The sequence below is a fragment of the Brachionichthys hirsutus genome, chromosome 2 (assembly GCF_040956055.1).
Source record: "Brachionichthys hirsutus isolate HB-005 chromosome 2, CSIRO-AGI_Bhir_v1, whole genome shotgun sequence".
NCBI classification, from domain to species: Eukaryota; Metazoa; Chordata; class Actinopteri; order Lophiiformes; family Brachionichthyidae; genus Brachionichthys; species Brachionichthys hirsutus.
In genome coordinates, this window is record NC_090898.1 from 2,266,926 (window position 1) to 2,288,551 (window position 21,626).

The window sequence follows — 21,626 nt, forward strand, 5'->3', positions numbered from 1 at the left end:
TGTAATTATATAATTAGAAAGTTCAATAATGATCACAACGAGAGAGAAAAAAGCTGACAATGTAATATTCATGAGTACTTGATTGTATAATAGTACAGGCACTGCAAGTTTATACTGTATTCCTTTCATACAAACACACTAATATAATTTGCACTATTATTCATAAAGGTTCTACCATTCTCTCCTACTTCCCTTATAACACAAAAAGTTTATTTAAAATCTTGTACACTCAGAACTGTGGATTGTGAATGTATTTTAATCTATCTGTACAGAACAATAAACACACTGAACTCTCAGTCTCCTTACGGCAGTGGACAGACGAGCAGCCAGGGTCATCTCCAGATTGCCCTTGAGTCCAACGAGTGCAGGCACCAGGATGAACACCTCTGTGATCACCTTAAACACCTCCCAGTGCTGGAACACACACATAAGGTTCAAGGTTCAAGGTTACTTTATTTGTACCTGAAGATAGATTTGTTTTGCTGTGAGATAAAGTTAAAACATCCAATATCCATTTAAAACCAGCAAACATACATCTAAAATGTATACCAACCGTTAAAAGTGCTCAAATAACATTTCACCAGCGCCAGTAAAAGCAAGATGTCATAATAAAATAAAATAAAATAAAAAAAATTTGCAAACCACAATAAAAGAAATTACAACACCAGATTTACGACTATGATTAAAATCAAACCCAATAAAAAAAAGAAGGATTATTAAAGCCGCAAGCGGCGTTGTAGGCCCTCGCCGGCCGACAGGCCGTTGAGCTGACCCGCCGACGCACGCCGCTTTTGTCCTGAGTGCTTCGCAAGTGTTTAGATTTGAGCTGCATGAGTAGCTCACAGTTTAGTCAAATCGTTATTTGGATTATATGGCCATCTGCCATCAGGAGTTTCAATCCAATATGGCCGCCTTCCTGTGTGTCTGGGGGCGTGGCCACAATACTTTTTTTTTTGCCCTGACATGACGTATGTCTGTACCGAATTTCGTGGCTGTCCGACAAAGTTGGCGTCGGACCCATCCCCATAGGAGGGGTTGCCATCGTCATGTGTGTGAGAATGTATGTGGCAAATTTGGGACGTTTCCATGCTAATATGCCATTTTCATAAGATTGGTGATTGTTTTGTGTCACACTCATTTGATTAACATGGGGAATGCCGGCCATTGCCACGGCAACACCGTCAAAAGAACAACATGGTTACGATTGAGTTTTCCGACCGGCATGCGGGTTAGATTGTATGTGGCAAATTTGGGACGTTTCCATGGTAATATGTCTTTTTAAATATAATGGGATAATATCGTGTCGTTTGTCATAGACTAACATGGGGAACTTTGGCCATTACCATAGTAACACCGTAAAAACAACAACATGGTTACGATTGGGTTTTTTGATCGGGACCACATGAGGAAATCTTCTGGTAAGTTTCAATAATTTCTGGCAAACTATATTTTTTAATTCCCATTCAATTTTTGTTATCGTTCTCTAGGGGGCGCTGTAATGCTGATTGTCAAAGTTTCCCTTTTAAAGTGTCCAGGTAGGAAGGGTCAATAAGTGTTTAAAATTTGGTTTGGATTGGAGTGTGTGTGTGTGTCTGTATGTGTGTGTTGTTTCGTGTCGGGGGGTGTGTGTGTGTTGTTGAGTGTCGTTTGTGTGGGCGTGGGTGTGTTGGTTGCCCGATGGTTGACTCGCTGCGTTCGTCAACTCGTGTTTGAGGATCTCTGTGTGTGTGCGTGTGTGTTGTTTCGTGTCGGGGTGTGTGTGTGTGCTGTTGAGTGTCGGTGTGTGTGTGCGTGGGTGTGTTGGTCGTCCTCAACAGCATGGCAAATTTGGATGCTGAGGGTTGACGAGCTGCGTCAACTTGTCGTCTTCTGCGTTGCAAAAGCAATAGCCCCTTACGCCTAGAATAGGCGCTCGGGCCTAATAAAGAAAAAACAAAATAACTTTTTTTCTGAGTTTGCGATTTTTACACAAAATACATTTTCGGAATGATCTCGACGAGGGCTACGCGTCTGTGGGGGCACACAGACACACACAAACACGAGTTGACGAGCGCAGCGAGTCAACTCGTGTTTGAGGATCTCTGTGTGTGTGCGTGTGTGTTGTTTCGTGTCGGGGGGTGTGTGTGTGTTGTTGAGTGTCGTTTGTGTGGGCGTGGGTGTGTTGGTCGCCAATGGTTGACTCGCTGCGTTCGTCAACTCGTGTTTGAGGATCTCTGTGTGTGTGCGTGTGTGTTGTTTCGTGTCGGGGTGTGTGTGTGTGCTGTTGAGTGTCGTGTGTGTGGGCGCGGGTGTGTTGGTCGCCCGATGGTTGACTCGCTGCGCTCGTCAAATCGTGTTTGTGGATGCCTGTGTGTGTGCGTGTGTGTTGTTTAGTGTCGGGGTGTGTGTGTGTGCTGTTGAGTGTCGGTTTGTGTGTGCGTGAGTGTGTTGGTCGTCCTCATGGCAACGTTGGATGCCGAGGGTTGACGAGCGCTCGTCAACTTTGTCGAGGGTTGACTCGCTACGCTCGTCAACTTGTCTTCTGCGTTGCAAAAGCAATAGCCCCTTACGCCTAGAATAGGCGCTCGGGCCTAAAAATACAGACTAATGCTTATTCAGCAAACCCACCGCAGTCGGGACAAAGCTATTTTTGTACCGCTGAGTTCGGCACCTTGGCACTAGTAACCTCCGCCCAGAGGCCAGAGACAAAATGACCGTACAGGGGGTGCAGGTCATCCCGTAACACGGAGTCACAAAATGGCACCTACGAAGAGACACGCTTATGACGCAGAGTTCAAACTCAAGGCTATCAGTGGCATGGCGATAGAGCAGCAGCAAGAGAATTAAATAGTAACGAATCAATGGTACGGAAGTGGAGGAAGCAAGAAGATGAGCTGCGCCAAGTAAATAAAAATAAAAAGAGTTTCCGAGGGAACAAAGCGAGATGGATAGAGTTGGAGGACAAAGTCGAACAGTGTGTTGTTGAACAGAGAGCAGAAAGTAGAAGCGTCTTCACAGTCACTACTCGAATGGTGCTTTTGTTTATGAAAAGACGTAATCTCTTCATCCACAAACAAACTATTGTCTCGCAACTGCCAAAAGATTACGAAGAAAAGTTGGGCTCTTTCAGCACATACTGCAAAAGCAAGATTACTGAAAAGAAGATCCAGCCAGAGCACATCTTCAACATGGACGAGGTTCCACTCACATTTGATATTCCTGTGACCCGCACCGCGGAGAAAACGGGGACCAGTACGGTGAATATGCGCACCACGGGGAATGAGAAGTAATTGTTCACTGTCGTTCTCACATGCTGGGGTAATGGATGGAAACTTCCACATGTGGTTACTTTCAAGAGGAAGACCTTACCAACCGAAAACTTTCCAGCCGGCATCGTCATCAAAGCTAACCCGAAGGGATGGATGGATGCAGAAAAGGTGAGTGAGTGTCAAGTTAACTCTTGATGAGTTTTTTTTTTTTTTTTTTTTTTATTTCGACCACGTAAACAACCAAAAATGAAAAAACAATGCCAATACATATACATAAACATAAATACAAATATATACTGTACACACATATGTAAAGACATATTCACACGCAGCACATGTAATATTAATTAACCATAACTCAAACAATAAATATTAACCATAATGCCCTAACTATGCAATTTACGTGAGCGAAAGGGAGTAGGAAGAAGTAAATACTTATTTAACCCTACCCCTTCTAAACTTAAACATATACACTAAACTTAAATATACATTATTTGCTAATAAAGATAGCAATTCACCCCATGTTTGGAGTCACAAGTGATATTGTTAGGTATTGTCCCTGTATGTTTGCAAAATCATTTCTTTGTGCCTTCTTTTAAATAAAGTCAAACTCAACATATTTTTCATTTCATTACTCAGTCTATTCCACAGTCTTACTCCACAGACAGTAATACAAAAACCCTTCTGTGTTGTGCGTATTCTACGGACCATTAGATTTGACATATTTCTAAAATTGTATCCCTGGTGTCTCTCATGGAACATGTTTTGTATATTGTGTGGTAATAAATAGTGTTTTGCCTTATATAAAACTTGAATTGTTTTGTGCTGTACTAAATCAAAAAATTCCAGACTTCGAGATTGCCAGAATAAATCATTAGTGTGTGCTTTATAATCAACATTATGAACGATACGTATAGCTCTTTTCTGCAAAATAAAAATTGGTTGGAGTGCAGTTTTGTATGTGTTTCGCCATATATCCGAACAATAATGTAGATATGGCATGATTAGAGAGTTGTAAAGAATAAATAAAGCTTTATGATCTAATACATGCCGAGCTTTGACAAGGACTAAAATACTGCGAGAGATTTTTGATTTAACATACTTAATGTGAGGTTTCCAGCAAATTTTGTTGTCGATTATTACTAGCAAAAAATTTGTTTCCTTTACTGTTTCAATGTTGACACCATCAATTTGTACCTGATTCTGTATATTATAATCTCCAAAAAACATAATTTTAGTTTTGCTCAAATTTATTGATAATTTATTTTTGTCGCACCATATTTTTATTTTACTTAATTCCGAAGTGATAACATTCAAAAGTTGCTGCAAATTCTCACCCGTACAAAAAATATTTGTGTCATCCGCAAACAAAATACATTTAACCAGTCTGGATACGTTGCATATGTCATTAATGTAAAGGAGAAATAATTTTGGTCCCAATACTGACCCCTGGGGGACCCCACACGTAATTGTCAGTCTTTCTGAAGAACAGTCACCAACCTTAACATATTGCTCTCTATTTTCTAAATATCTTTTAACCCAATTCAAAGCCACACCTCTGATTCCATATAACTCCAATTTCTTAATCAATATATCATGGTTAATTGTATCAAAAGCCTTCTTTAAATCAATGAATATTCCTGCTGCATATTGCTTTTTATCTATTGAATCTGTTATCATTTCTACGAGTTCAGTTAAAGCAAGTGATGTTGAATGTTCTGATCTAAATCCATATTGACTATCAGCGAGTAAGTTATATTTTCCTATAAATTTGTCTAATCTGTAAGAAAATAGTTTTTCTAGGATTTTTGAGAATTGAGGTAGAAGAGAGACTGGCCTATAATTAGTGAAATGGTGACAATCCCCAGTTTTATATATCGGTATAACTTTTGCTATTTTCATACGTTGTGGAAATTGCCCAGTTTGAAATGAAAGATTGAAGATGTGAGTAAGTGGTTTAGAGATCCCTATAATGACCTTTTTTAGCATCTTCATGTCCATATCATAATCATCAGTTGATGTTTTGTTTTTACATTCATTAACCGTATTTATTATTTCATTTTCCTGTATTGCATTTAGAAACATTGAAGAGGAATTTCTTAACTTAACTTGAAGGGTCCACTCATATTTGTCTTAGGTATGTTTTCTGCCAATTGTGGGCCAACACTTACAAAGAATTGATTAAATTTGTTAACAACCTCCTTCATATTATCAATCTTTAAATCATTATCCATAAAGAAATTTGGAAATTTATGCTGTCTCGAGCCATTTCTTATTATCCTGTTTAAAATATCCCAAGTACCTTTCATATTGCCTTTATTCCTTTCTAATATTTTATTATAATAATCCTTTTTACATATCCTCATAATACTCATCAACTTATTTTTATATTTCTTATATTTATTTTCAGCTTCTAACGTTCTGTACTTTAGGAATTCTCTATATAGTGTATTCTTCTTTTTACAAGCATTTTGAAGACCCTTTGTAATCCATTGGTTATTATTGGATCTTTGTTTTATTCTGTTGTGTTTAATTGGACAATGTCTATTGTATGAGGCAGTAAAAATATTTATAAATAAATCATATGCTTTATCACTCTCATTTTCTTTATATACAACTTCCCAGTCCTGCGCTAGTAGATCATTCCTCAGTTTATCCAAAGACTCATCTGTCTTAACCCTTCTATACTGTGGTTTGTTGTCATTCTGGATATTTCTATAGCTATTGTTGTAAATTGTGAAGACTGGCAGGTGGTCACTGATATCACAGACTAGTAATCCACTCACTGTATTATTGTCAATATGATTTGTAAAAATATTGTCAATGAGCGAGGCACTATGAGAGGTAATACGACTAGGTCTGGTGATTTTAGGATAAAGACTTAAACTGTATAATGTGTTGATGAATTCATTTGTTATTTTATGTTCGTTTTGGTTCAGTAAATCAATGTTAAAATCACCACAAATAAACGTGACTTTTTGATTTATGGAAAAATTATCTTCCATCCAGTCCCTGAACAGGTCTATATTTGAACCTGGTGTTCTGTATATGCAGCTCACAATGACATTTTTCTTTCTCTCTGATAATATTTCTATCGTAATACATTCAAGAACATTATCCACTACCACAGACCGTTTTTCATCAACTTTGAAAAGCATCTTCCTGTCCACAAACAATGCAACGCCACCACCCTTCTTATTTTCTCTATTCACATACACCAGTTCATAACCATCCAGCTCAAAGTCAATACCCCTTTCACTATTCATCCACGTTTCTGAGATGGCAATGATGCTAAAAGACTGTGTGAACTGGCTTAGGAAATATTTTATATGATCAAAGTTAGCATACATACTTCTGCTGTTAAAGTGAATTATTGATATTTTGTCTCTAGAAATGATAGTATCGTTAAATTGACCTTCTGTGTAATAGTGGTTCATTGGTTTAATAACTAAATAAATAACAAATATTCTTCTCGTGCTCTCTTTAGCCTCTCACGCGCTTCTTTATTGGATAGCTTAGCACATATATCAACAGGAAGAAACGAAACTTAAAAGGGACGTGACGTGTATGCTCCTACAAAATAAAAGCCTCCGTTTACACAGAGAATAAGAGCGCTATAAAACAAACGCTTAAATAAATATGATAGCTTTTAGAAATAACAAATTCAATTTGAATGATCAACCTACGAGGTTGAACACACGAGAAATGATTAATAGCGACTCGCGCGTATTTCACTGTTCCTCCGACCGCGCCTTCGTCCTTGTGCCGTTTCAAGGCGCATTCAAGTGCAAAACTGTCAGGTTTGTGACACTGTAAAAGAGAGAAAATCAGAACCAAGCCCCAAAGATTCAACCCAATAACTTAATTTACTTGCGGTAAGAAACGAGACTAGTATTCTTTCTTTCAGCAAGGGAGAATGGAGCTGCTCTCTGCTAGCCTCGTCCTCGATTCTCAGAGAAACAGCTCCCCTCCAGCTGGTTTTATTAGCAGATAAGAATGTGTACGTGCGTAAATCACCCAGACATGAAGACTCCAACCTTGAGCAGATAGCACTTCCAGACAACACAAAGTATTCACTTCTTCAGTCTAGTCAGCATTTTAACAGATCTACGATTGTCACATACTTTATGAATATCTTGAGTAAGATTATGAAGGATAAATGGCCTTAAAAGAACCATGACATAACTACTGCTACTCATTGGTGAATTAATGATAAACACATTCGCAGATTTATCTAACAATTCCCCCCTTTTTATCATTAATGAACACATAAACATAACATCATGTGATGTCAACTCAACTTCAAATGGCATTCTCATTCTCAAGTATCTATACGGGACGGATCAGGTTCCGTAAGATCCGTACCTGCAATAGCAACTTGCAAACAATAGGCAGTGATTTTTTAATGCAAGGGAAAACATACGCACACATGATACTTTGAATAATTGACCTTTACCCATGTCGAAATCACTTATTAGCAGTGTGTGTGAAAGCATAGAACCTCAAGTTTATTTAAATCGCAGTTTATATTGCCCAGTACGGTAGGTGAGACTGCTTTAGCTTGTTCTGTCACACTACAAAAGCTGAAATCACCAGCAAAGGGACCCCGAGGGGCAACGACAGTCTGAGGTTGGTGCACGGTGGAGTGATGCGTTTTCATTCACCAATCACTCTTTTCTTCGATCGGGAGTGTGTGTTGAGGGGTCGGTGGAGTGATGCGTTTTTATTCACCAATCACCCTTTTCTTCTGGCACAGCTTCTTCGGTCAGGAGTGTGTGTTGAGGAGTCGACTGACAGGTTCTTCTATTAGACTATGGTGGCGTTCATCTATGGCCTACAGCAAGTGGTTACTAGCACGCCCTGCTGGAGCAGCTAAAAATGTTTGCTAACAATGTTACTTGTCATCCAGTGAGGTTCTGCATCTGCGCAGTGTCGCTCGGGATCGGAGGTGTGATCTTTTGAGTGCGAGGGTTACTCACACGTTGCACCGGACACCGTTGTTAGTTGTGGTAGCACCTGCAGTGGGTGGCGTGCATCCCAGTTGCTCCTTCGGCGACCTTTTCAGCCGTGTGGGTCATCAGCTGAACTCGGAAGGAATCCCACCACCGTTGGTGTTCCCAGGACTCGTCGGGTGTTCTTTACCCGCACAAAGTCTCTGGGTCTGATGTTCTGGCAGGTGCATCTGCTGCTGCTGCTGCTGCTGCTGGCAAGACGACACGTCCTCTCTCTTTGGTCTCTCAGTACCTGCGTCAGATTTATCATGCAGTATTGGGTCAGTGCATCATCACACAGTGTGTTTGGCCATAGGAACCAGTCCAGTGTCTGGAGGTCGTCCAACCACCACCTCACTTGTTGACGACAGATTATGCTGTGGGTTAGGGTTAGAAGGTAAACATTTAGTCCAGGATAATTCCAACATAACTTCGTTCATCTGGCTTTCAGAGTGTGGGGTTGTTTTGTTCTGCAGCACCACCAGAGTGCGTCTGGTAACTGCAGTGTGTCTTCATTTCCAACTTGAGTCTGTCACTGAGTTCTGAAGTTCTGAAAGCATTTTGTTAGCAACACATGAATCATTGTCAAACCATTGTCAGAGAAAGTCATCTTCTCCATCGCTTCATCTTCTCCATCGCTGAAGCACTTTGTTTCTTTGTGCTTCAACCAAATTCGAAAGCAAGGTGAGCGTTCCACCAAGTTCATCATCAGATGCTGACAACGTCTCTGAGGTAGACGAGCAAGTTAATGGAAAAGTCAATGGAAAGTCATTGGACGCGTCCGTCCAACATTATGCCATGCAATCAAAATTGAACACACATCAAAATCATATTTTTGTGTATATATTTTTTTTTTTTGGAACCAATGAGCCTGAGAATAGCAACATCTCCTCCCCTTTGACACATGGTCAAACCCATGAGTCAACTGAATCTCTTCTCTGTGCAAAAGTAAAAGTAACCAATTAATGCACTTGTGAAATTGAGAAAGGATGAACAAACAGGAAATAATAAACATCAAACAAAGACGGTGCTTTGAGATCCTTCAGAATGGGAGACGCCATTCTCTCGTCAGGGGCGGACCAATCGTCCTCAAGGGCGCCCAGCGCGGGCCCCCAAATCCAGATTTCTTGCCAGTGAAGAAAGTTTTGACAAATACAGGTTGCTGAGGAGTCAGGCATACACAATTAAAAACAATCAATGATCATAATAGAGTCCCATGTCTCTTTAAGGAATGCAGATTCAAAGGCTTCATCTCTGCTCGGGAACATAAGCTGTAGAATGCAATAAATGTGATGTCATCATGAGTTGATGAAACCTGCTGTTTCATCGAGTCCATTAAAAATCCCCTCATTGTTGTGCAGTGATCAGTTATACACGTACATCATGGCGCATGCGCGGAATGGCAACGCCATTGGAATCACAAAAGAAGAAGAATTTCAAAGAAGGCGTCATGAAATCTTGACCAAGCAAAAATTATCAGAACATAAAGAAGAAATCAAAAACTCTGTGATAATCTAAAACATGTATCCTCAATAGTCTGTGTCCCTTTAACAGGCCTAGATAGAGGCTTGTGTGTCACAGCATCAGAATCAATTACACATAAAACATGAATCCCATTCATCAATAACAGAACAACAGGATGCTGTTCATAAGCTTTGTGTTTTAACGTGTATTGCTGCTGTTTGAGCTCATATCTCTTTGCATCATTAAGTTCAAACATCATTTGAGCTGTGTGTGTGTTTGTGTTTGCATCTCACGTGAACCGGAGGGCGATCCGTCAGTCAATCCGAGCCAGCCACAGAGAAGGAGGGACCCCCGCCCCCTCATCCACGACACCGCTGTTGATCACCCCTTATCTGGTCTCGGTCCCTCAGTGGTTCCGGTCACTCCCTCATCCAGCGTCCCCTCTGTTCACAATTGAAGCATCCGCCTGGTCATCGTTCCTCCACAGGATGAGAGCATGTTCTCTTTCTCATTCGTGACGATGTCTCCCACGGGACGTCCTCTCACGGGAGGCACGCTGCCTTGAGACATCGAGCGTTGCATGCTCTTTGGAGGAAAGCCTTTCCCTTCTTCTTTCTTCTTCTTAGCATGTTTGACGTGGTGCATTCAATCGGTCAGTCTGTTGTTAGCCCCACATATCATGCTCGAGTGAGCAGTGTGGGCTGGTGGGGGGGGCGTTGGACCCTCAGTGGAGTAGACCCTGAGGTGGACGATGAACTCTGGTCTGATGGTGATGGTGATTGATGTCTTCTGGTCGTGGACGGTGGGAGGAGGCACCCAACCCTCAGTGGCTGGAACAGAGTGACCCGCGGGGGCCAAACTCCAGCACAGTGGAGCAGTTTGTGGAGCAAAGGAAAACAATTAGTTCCTGCATATTGTATTATATCATATTACATCAATCAACTTGAACCTCTGAGCTTTTGTCCATAGACCTGAGACATGTTAAAGTGAAGGAAGCAAACAGGAGAATAGCACTCATAACACTCACAGGAGTAATGGCTTCCAACAGAATACTATTTTTGTATTTTTTTTTTTATTATAATGATTAAAGGCACAAAGACATTTGTGCCACTATCCCCCCTCTTGAGGCGTGGCAACGCCCACGGCTCAATATTGCTGCCCATATGTAGACAGATTTAGGCAGACGTAAATGTCCTAGTTGATGTCATTGCTATCAATGACTTGGTAGTGTATGTACCTTTTAAAAAAAAAATTAGATTTATTTTCCCTATCTGTCCTTCACTCCATGATTATCTACTTGTTCTTTCCTACCTAGACATGCTGAATCGTGTGTTTTTCTTTACTTGGCGCCCTGCAGTAATGCGCCCAGTGTCCTATCTCACACTTTCCTTCCACCCCCTCCTCTGGCACCCCGACCTCTCTGTCTCACTAAAACATTTCCTCTTTACCATCAAAAACATATCATTAGACTCTCTTCATGTTTTCCCCATGTAATAAATTCAGACAGAGTTAAGTTTAGCGAGGTGACAGAATGCTTCATCAGCCAGTGGCGGATTTCTGGGTTAAAGGTTTTGTTTTTGAGATGGAGCTCATTCATTATTAACATCACTGTTCTGTTTAAACATTTCTTTCTAGTCCTGCTCTGAAGTCATCAATAACTTCACCAGACTTTGGCTATTTTACTGTAGTTAACTCTAAACACCTCTCTCTCTTGCATTTAGTCTGGGTTTGACTTTGGTTACGTGGGCGGACAACAACGGTGGGGCGCTACATTTTTTATTCATGCCCCTCCCGAGTGGAGGTGCAGATGGGTAAATTCCTCTTTTCTAATTTTGGTTTAGTAGTAAGGTTATTTATTCTTCAGCGTTTTTACTTATTCTATCTTAAATACCTTTCCTGCTATATAGAATTCCACACGTGACGTAACTCAGAGAGAATCCCCTTAATGGGGCGAAGTGCAACTCCCGAGATGCAATCTTCTAGAGCAAACCTTTGTTTGCTCCGGCTTCTCGCTCGGCGTCCTAACACAGAGTTGCAGGTCGTTTTAGACCCTCCAGTCTGATCACCACTAACCTTCATGAATGAGTTCAGAGTCTTCCCCAGTGACGGTCTTGCGTTGACACCGTGAGGTTCCAGACCGTCCAGCCGTGCAATGATCCCATGAGGACTCAGGCTGTTTTACTGTTACAACTTTGACTCATTCCGTTCATCCACATGAAACATTTATTCACAGACACGTACATACAGGGTTTTAAGTCTAGACTTTAACAACAACAAGCAGATCAGTACTTTATTTTTATTCAGCAACAACAACTTTGTATGCTTTAATTTATTCCAGGCTTTTACATCCGCATTTAATTATTATTATTTATTGAGGCCTCTAAATTTAATGACGTCGTTTGTATGCACTGCTCAATAGGATCGTACCGGAACCCTACTAGCTTCCTTTTAAACAAGACTGTATTGATCAACTGATCAGGTACTGCGCAATAGGACCGCTGCTACCCCTATTCGCTCGTCTTCAGCGCGATGAGAAACATCTCCATCCGCTATGAGGTCTCCCTTATGGAGCCTCCTTCTCGCGGAAACCTCTGCGTTAGGGCTAAGCCCTACCCGCTTTCCCAAGGAACTTAAGAAACATTACTGTTTCAGCGCGATGAGAAACATCTCCATCCGCCTTCTCGCGGAAACCTCTACGTTAGGGCTAGCTAAGCCCTACCCGCTTTCCCGAGGAACAAGAAAAAGGGTGTCTTACCTTCAGGCTGGTCTGCTCTGGTTCGGATCCCGTCAACCCGATCCCCAGGGACTGGCACGCGAAGGATTGGCCCCGGAAAAGGGTCTTAGTGAATTAGAGTGTGCACCCTCTAATCAATTCTTCCAAGCCAGCCCACTGCAGACGGGTGTATTGGATCCTGCCGACAACGCCAATTAATGTCAGGTTTGTGACACTGTAAAAGAGAGAAAATCAGAACCAAGCCCCAAAGATTCAACCCAATAACTTAATTTACTTGCGGTAAGAAACGAGACTAGTATTCTTTCTTTCAGCAAGGGAGAATGGAGCTGCTCTCTGCTAGCCTCGTCCTCGATTCTCAGAGAAACAGCTCCCCTCCAGCTGGTTTTATAATCTTGAGTAAGATTATGAAGGATAAATGGCCTTAAAAGAACCATGACATAACTACTGCTACTCATTGGTGAATTAATGATAAACACATTCGCAGATTTATCTAACAAAAACAAAATCTGAAAAATTGCATTAAAACTCCGCGAAGTCGCGGTAGATGAACCGCATTATATCGAGGGACTACTGTATATAAATAAAATGTATTATTATTATAACCTTATCGATCTCATAGGGACCAATATACTTAGGTGCCAGCTTTCTGCTGACGGACTGCAAGGGAAGATCACGTGAGGAGAGCCAGACCTTCTGCCCAGGTTGGTACCGGGGAGCCGTGCTGCGGTGATGGTCAGCTATTTGCTGAATGTGGGCGGCAGTCCACATGATGGCCTCCCAAGCTTCACACCAGACCCAGTTTTTCCTTCCTGGGCCGGGAAAAAGGGAGGCTGAAAACCTAGAGAAACCATGAATGCTGACATACCTGTGGCCGACTGACATACCTGTGGCCGAATGAATTGTGGCCGTATTCCACCCATGGCAGATGGGTGGAATTCACCCATTAAGCCGAATGTTGGGAGGAGACACACCAGGGAGCTGCCTCAAGGACTTGGTTGACCCGCTTCGTCTGGTCGTTGGACTGTGGGTAGTAACCAGATCATAGGCTGACCAAGGCCAAGAGAATGGCTTCCACACCTGAGAAACAAACTGGGGACCCCGGTCGGAAACCATGTCTGTAGGTATCCCGTGGAGTCTAAGGAAAAGGGGAGCTTCAACAGTGGTACAAAGTGTGCCGCCTTAGAGAAAAGATGGACAAGTTTGCCATGTTCCCTTGAGAAGGAGGGACTCCAGTGATAAATCCATGGCTATATGAGACCAAGCATGCTGAGGAAGAGGGAGCAGGCGAAGGAGACCAACGGGTGCTTGATGGGAGGCCTTGTTGTGTGCACAGATGGAGCAGGCCGAAGGAGGGACGAATGTCCAGTTAGTAGGCCAGCTCTCCGGAACGGGTTGATTCCCCTGGGTCTCATGAACCATCTGCTCGATCTCCCACCTATAGCAGCCCTGACCACCAAAGAGGGGAGAAGGACGTTTCTTCTATGCAGTCATGCCAACATTATTAATAAACATGTACCAGCAATGGTAATAAACATATACCAACAATGGTAATGGAAACAATAAGCACTGATACAAGTAACAGATCTACCTTCAAGACCCTCTGTTTGAATATTGTGAGTAAACCAGATGTCTATATACTAGCTTAAATTGATGAATACTTTGACATTGCTTATGGTGTGTATCCAGACTGTTCCAAAGTTTAACCCCACGTACAGACAAACAAAAACTTTTGAGCGTGGTTCGAACTTGAGGTAGTTTAAAAACTGCAAATCCTCTCAAATCATATTTGAGCTGCATTAGTAGCTCACAGTTTAGTCAAATCTGTATTGGGATAATATGGGATATTTTGGTCATTGCCATGGCAACAGCATAAAAAATACAGCGTGAGTGTCATGTGTGTGTATGTATGTGGCATATTTGGGACGTTTACATGGTAATACGTTATTGTCGTATCATAGGAGAATTTCTCATCGTCGGCATTCGATTAACGAAGGGAATTCTGGCCATTGGACTCTCTACCATTAATTTAGACCTGAAGAAGCCTTTTGGAAAAGAGGTGAAACGTCTTCAACCAAACTTGGACAAGTCCAGTTGTTACTTCTTTTACTGCTCTTCATGAGTTTGGTTATACTGTAATGCAGTGGCGGGCGGTGCATTTTACACCTAGGCCTTCAGTGAAGTCCTACTTAGTCCGACTTGAATAAATACCCCTCATAATACCATTATTTATGACACCACGGCTTTAGAAACAATGTACAAACACACACTTACGCACTACTGGGTGCTGCATCACCTCAATCGTGTACAACACAGGATATTTTTTCCAGAGCATTTAAAAATCAATAAACTGCATCAGCAATTAAAACTTACCACTATACGTGGTACTATCAAAGTTATAAATAAAAGGGAATTTAACATTATTTGTCCAAAACGTTTTAAAGTGCACCAAGAATATAAGCAAGCTTTAAATTGCAAACTTGCAGTTTAATATAAGAAAGACTGCAACACAACGTGTTGTACTTCCACTACAACACACAGCTGCACCGGCGCACCACATTATTTACACACATTGCATTTACAGTATATCTGTGATTTTATTTCATTATCATGTTAAATAAATAAAATGTTGGTACTCACCAAAACAGCTGTCCCCCAGTTATTTGAAAACAAAATCCATTCTCCTTTCTTAAAGTTCCTAAATCCAGTGTTGCTCCAAACATTAAATCGATCCCTTGCAAACAAAAGGCATTCCCAGCAGAACAATTTGCTGCGACCCTCGGAAGCTGTAAGCCAAAAGTTTGAAGCCTGGAAGTGGCGTACAAATCCTTTCCCCACCCGGGACAGGTTAGCTAGCTCCGGAGCTAGCTTGAAGCTAGCTCTCGTGAGCCGAAGCTAGTAGCTTCTCTGTAAAGGTCCGTCTTGAAAATGGCCTTTCAAGAATATCCACAATGATTTATGTACGAAGGACTTTCAACGGAAACAAGCCCGCAAGGGCTTTTTTGAAATGCTCCTCTTAGACAGGATGTTTGACGTTATTTGTACTGTAATACATGCTACTGTTTGACTGTACTTGTACTGTAATACATGCTACTGTTTGACTGTACTTGTACTGTAATACATGCTACTGTGTGACTGTACTTGTACTGTAATACATGCTACTGTGTGACTGTACTTGTACTCTAACATTCTATCTAATAAATATATTCATCATCATCACAACCAAATCCACACTTTCCCCTCCTTCGGCCATTGTGGGTTAAAAACGCAGGAATAGTTGTGGTTTTATTTTCGGTCGGTCGCGCTGTACCGGTGTGCATTAGTTGATGACGCAATATGCATAGTGCTGCCCTCTCACACGGAGTATCCAATCACAGGCAGGAAGGCCTTACTTTCACCAACTCGTGATCTGATTGGCTATCGCAACTGTCTATCAACTCTAAGAGCCGATCACAGGATGCGTTATTGAGTTGTGAAGTGGGACAAGCAGGAAGGACTTGTTTCACCAACTCGTGATCTGATTGCCTATTGCAACCGTCTATCAACTCAACTCTACGAGTCCGTTCACTCACACAACACAGACGGCAAGCGGCGCTGATTCTGAAGGTCTCGGACGGATAGTATTTGCCACTGGTACTATGAAATCCGCCTGGCAACACAAGCTAGCTGAATTCTGATTGGATAAAAACTCTCACTAAAAATACATCACTGGAATATAATATGACATGAATGTGAAGAACATATATATATATACATAAAATTAAATTGATTTTATCATAAATATGATCATGTATTCTTGATTTCTGGTTATGTTAGGCAAGCAGAGAAGGCCTTGCAGGCCCTGACCGCCCGCCACTGCTGTAATGATCCCGAGGGGGTTATGGTTGGTGTTACTGTTGCGCTGTTCCTTTAAGGGATTTTGTTATGCGCGCACGGAAAAGAGAGAGAGTTAGTTAGCGCGGAGAACGGTCCGTGAGTGAGAGTTGGCGTGGGTTTCGGCCGAAACAGTGACCCTGTTAATTGTTCTGTTCAGCGCTGGAATAAAGCCTGGTAAAGAATCCTCCTCTCCTGATTCATGGTTCGTACCGACGTTACACTGGTGTCAGAAGCTTAACAACGAACCGACGTCGGAGTCTCGTTAGCCACTGTTAGCGCCGTTAGCCGCTGCTATCCGCCACCGCCGACACGCACGGCATGTTCACGGCGAAGTTTAAGGAGGAGGGGGAGGAGATGGACGTCTGCGCGCTCTCACCCGCACAGAAAGTGAGGGAGGCGACGCTGCAGCTGTGTGCGGAGGCAGGATTCACTCCCGGCCTTGCTAGGCAGAAGCATGCCCGGCGCCATGAGGGCAGAGAGGCAGAGCCTACGTCACGTGACACACCAGCACGCAGCGTGAATGAGCGTGGCGGCGCCCAAGCTCCAGCAAACATTAAAACACCCAAATTCAATGGGAAGACATCATGGGAAGTGTTTATTGCTCAGTTTGAGCTGCTGTCTGTGGCTGCTGGCTGGTCAGAGCGGCATAAAACGCTACAGCTAGCTCTGTGTCTGTGTGAGGATGCGGCGGAGTGTTTGCTGCTGCTGAACAGAGACGAGAGGAGAGACTATGACGCGCTGGCCGGGGCACTTCAGCGGCGCTTTGGCCAGTACAACCAGTCTGTGTTGCTGCGCTCTGAGTTCCACAACAGACACAGGCGGCCTGGCGAGTCCCTCCGCATCCTGGCTCATGACATCGAGTGTCTCTGCAGGCGTGCTTATGACAACATGCCGCTTGCAGTGCAAACGGAGCTTGCTAGGGACCAGTTTCTGCAGGCCCTCAGTCCTAAAGAGCTCCGTGTGCAGGTCCAGCTGGCCCATCCGACCACTCTGAGCTCAGCTCTGGAGCTAGCATTGGAGAGAGAAATGCTGAGCGGAGCCACCGGCGGGGCTGAAGATGTCCCGGTGGTGAGGGCGATGTCAGCCCCCATCGAGCAGCAGCAGAACTCAGTGGGGCCACACAGTGTGACTCAGACGGCTGCCATCCAGTCACCTGCTCATCGGGCGGGTCCATGGCGTCAACCACAGAGCTGCTGGGGATGTGGGCAGGCAGGACACCTCATCAGGCAGTGCCCCAGGATTGCAGCAGTGCAGGGAAACGGCCAGAGGCCCGTGGGAATGCACGGGCTGATGAGACAAACACTCCCACACCATCACCAACTTCACCGAGCCCGGTCATCGCTGTGGGCTGGACCCAGATTGGTGACTTCTGCCACATTCCAGCGACAGTCTGCGGGGTGCCCTGCACAGCGCTTCTGGACACGGGGTCCAACGCTACAGTGGTGCGGCCCGACATCATTCCTGCTGGGGCTGCAGTGGAGCTAACTGAGGTGCAGCTAAGGACAGTAAGGTCAGCTGGCCCCCATAAGAGGTCGGGAGTGTTCCAGTTCAAGGTGGGAAAGTTCACTGTGTCCCATGCTGCTTGGGTGGCTGATGTACAGGACTCCTGCATCCTCGGGAGGGATTTTTTGCATACCATATGTGGTGTCCTGGACATGGGTAAAGACCTGCTGATACTCCCCAGTGGAGAGCAGATTCAGTTAACCCCTGCTGTATCACACTCAGCAGCCACCATGATAGCTGTTAAATCCTCAGAGATTCCTGCAGCACCAACAGCGGAAGAGGACGAGAGGATGTCTGCACTGAAGGGCATCTGGTCCAGAAACTGTGAGGGGCTGACCCATCAGCAGCAGGAGAGTCTCTGGCAGGTGCTGCTGGAGTACAAAGACATTTTTGCCCATAAAGAGAGTGAGGTGGGTCTGACACACCTGGTTGAGCACGCCATCGACACCGGCGATGCTCACCCTATTAAAGTACGGCCCCGCCGCCTCCCTCTGGCTTATCAGGAGGCTGCGGACAGAGAGCTGGATGGGATGTTGCAGGCAGGCATCATAGAGCCATCTGACAGCCCGTGTGCCTCTGCTGTGGTGATGGTGCCTAAGAAGAATAGTGCAAAGATGCGCTTCTGTGTGGACTATAGGCCCCTGAATAAAGTCACTATAAAGGACTCTTACCCCCTCCCCAGAATTGATGAGGGGGAAATATTGAATGCCATCAAGCTCAGAAACAAATGTTACTCTGAGTACAGAAAAACCAACAATGAGGAACTACTTGAAAAAAGCAGAAAACTACGCAATGAGGTCAACAAAATGATAAAAAATGCCAAAAAGAATTTCTTAAATGAGAACATTGAGGCAAACAAAAGCAACCCACAAAAACTGTGGGAGGCCCTAAAACAATTAGGCTGCAGCAACAGACTCCAAACAAAAACCAGTAATATCTGCATTAACTCAAGTGGTTCGCTCCAGACCGACAGGTTGGTGGTAGCAAATTGTTTTAACAGCTTTTTCACCACTATTGCCACCCTGTTGGTCAGCAAACTCCCCCCGCATTCAGGTCTGTACGGTTCTGACCACATCCAAACTCACTATGAGAAGCTAGGTGCTAAAAAGGACACTTTCTCTTTCACACCTGTAAATACCGTTGATGTGCTAAAACAACTAATTGCCCTTCAACCTAACAAGGCCACAGGCCTTGACAACATACCCACCCGGTTCCTCAGAGACGCAGCTGTCTCTATCGCCCCCGTGGTAACCCATCTGATAAATTTATCCATCAATCAGTGCCACGTCCCACAGGAATTCAAGACGGCGCGGGTTATCCCTCTGTATAAAAAAGGAAACAAATTAGAACCTGGCAACTACCGCCCTGTTTCCATCCTTTGTTCCATCTCAAAGGTTATGGAGAGAATAATCCAGGAGCAAATCAACCGCTACCTCGCCGAGCATAGCCTGCTCTTTGAATTCCAATCAGGCTTCAGAACATCCCACTCCACTGACACGTGCCTCATATATCTGACCGACTACATTAAGCGTGAAGTAGACTCGGGCAAGTATTGCGGCATGGTTATGCTGGACCTCCAGAAGGCCTTTGACACCGTTAACCATTCAATCCTATTGAATAAACTAGGGGCGATTGGTTTTGATAGCACATCAACAAACTGGATGAAATCGTACCTTGAGGGACGAGAACAAATGGTAGACATAAACGGAACCTTGTCCTCGTCCCTCCCGGTAAGCTGCGGGGTTCCTCAAGGCAGCATTCTAGGACCGTTACTGTTCCTCCTATACATTAACGACATGAATGCTGCCTGTAACTGCAAATTGTTCCTGTTTGCTGATGACTCAGCACTCCTGATTTCGGGAGAGGACAAAGTGCAGGTTGAGGAGGCTCTCAGCTCTGAGCTCACCAGAATCCGTACTTGGCTTACTGATAACAAACTGTCACTACATCTTGGTAAAACCGAATCGATTCTTTTTGGGTCTAAACACTCTCTACGTGAGATAAATGTTAATGATTTCAAGGTCACAGTCGATAATACAGTAATCTCCAGTAAAGAAGAGATTACCTATTTGGGCTGTGTTCTTGACAAATACCTGTCTGGCGATAGTATGGCAACTAAGGTGATCAAAAAAGTCAATCAGAGAACAAGATTTTTGGGCAGAATGTCTGCTTTTGTCAACAAAAGTGCTCTCCGGACGCTTGCTGCAGCCCTCGTTCAGCCCCTCTTTGACTATGCTAGCACCTCCTGGTATTCAAACATCAAAATGTCCCTGAAAACCAGGCTCCAAACCTCCCAAAACAAACTGATTCGGCTACTCCTCAATCTGGGGCCCATGACCCACCTTCTTCCTGGACATTTTGCTAGCCTAAAATGGCTCAGGGTAGAAGACAGGGTTAAACAACTCAAAATGGGATTGGCATTTAAAATAGTCAATGCAGCTCTGCCCTCAGTCCCCTCAATCCCTGCATACCTGACGGAACACCTCCACAGATTTAGTGACACCCACAGCCACAACACTAGAGGGAGCTCAAACAACAACCTGATTACCCCCTCCTATAGGACTAACATGGGTAAATCATCTTTCTACAATACGGCCACCCAAGGGTGGAACGGATTGACTCCCGCCCTCAAAACATGCACCTCTTTGGCCTCCTTCAAAAAGGCCCTAAAAATACACCTTTTGGGGGGACAGAAACGGAGATAGTCATCACGACTCTCTCCGGGTCAAACCCCCCCACCTTTTTTTTGTCCACCGATGTTGCACGTATTAATTGCTTTAGTAATTTATTGTAATTTATGTAAGTTATTTATTGTCATTTCGCATCAGTGGTGTAATTTATTTTAGATTAATTGTTAGTTTGCACTGGCGGTGTAATAACATTTTATTTTTGTCTTTCTAATGTTACGTTGCATCAATTGCGTAATTTAATATTGGATTTATTTTTATTTGTATTGTTTTTTGTGGATGATTTATGTACGAAGGACTTTCAACGGAAACAAGCCCGCAAGGGCTTTTTTGAAATGCTCCTCTTAGACAGGATGTTTGACGTTATTTGTACTGTAATACATGCTACTGTGTGACTGTACTTGTACTCTAACATTCTATCTAATAAATATATTCATCATCATATATATTCAGTCTCTTGACTTGGTGGCGGGGTCCTCCTGGTTCTCCTCCCTGGACCTGCGAAGTGGATACTGGCAGGTCCCGCTGTCCCCAGAGTCCAGGCCCAAGACAGCATTTTACACCACCAGAGGGCTGTGGCAGTTCCGGGTCCTAAGCTTTGGTCTGTGTAACGCTCCGGCCACATTTGAGCATCTTATGGACTCTGTGCTGTCTGGGGTCCCACGGCAACAGTGCCTGGTCTACCTGGATGACCTCTTGGTGCACGGGGCCTCATTTGATGCGGCTCTGCAGTCCCTGAAGCAGGTGCTGGGGAGAGTGGCTGCAGCAGGCCTCAAGCTACACCCAGACAAATGTCACTTCATGAGGAGGGAGGTGGAGTTCCTGGGCCACAAACTGGGTGGTGAGGGCATTAGCACTCTGGAGGAGAAAGTCCACTCCATTAAGAACTGGCCCACCCCGGCAGATCAGACCCAACTCAAAAGCTTCCTCGGGTTGGCCTCCTATTACAGGAGATTTGTGAGGGGGTTCTCCTGCATAGCTGCGCCGCTGTTCCGCCTGCTGCAGAAGGACTGTGACTTCAGCTGGACCCAGGACTGTCAGGCGGCGTTCAACGCTCTTCGCGGGTCACTGGTGGAGTCGCCAGTCCTCGCACCACCGGACCCTGCCTTACCTTTTGTTTTGGACA

General features: G+C 43.9%; 1 protein-coding gene across 3 annotated transcripts in view; it reads right to left on the bottom strand.

The window, feature by feature from the left end:
- The window catches only part of LOC137900086 (solute carrier family 41 member 1), a 47,452-nt gene that overhangs the window by 16,043 nt on the left and 9,783 nt on the right, over positions 1-21,626 (bottom strand). For 2 of the 3 annotated variants that reach the window (XM_068744140.1, XM_068744156.1), the window contains one exon: positions 307-414. In XM_068744140.1, coding sequence (XP_068600241.1) covers positions 307-414 — 108 coding nt within the window. Of the gene's footprint in view, positions 1-306; positions 415-11,776; positions 12,652-13,127; positions 13,247-13,321; positions 13,374-21,626 lie in introns of those variants that run through there. The other variant, XM_068744148.1, reaches the window with a different exon arrangement.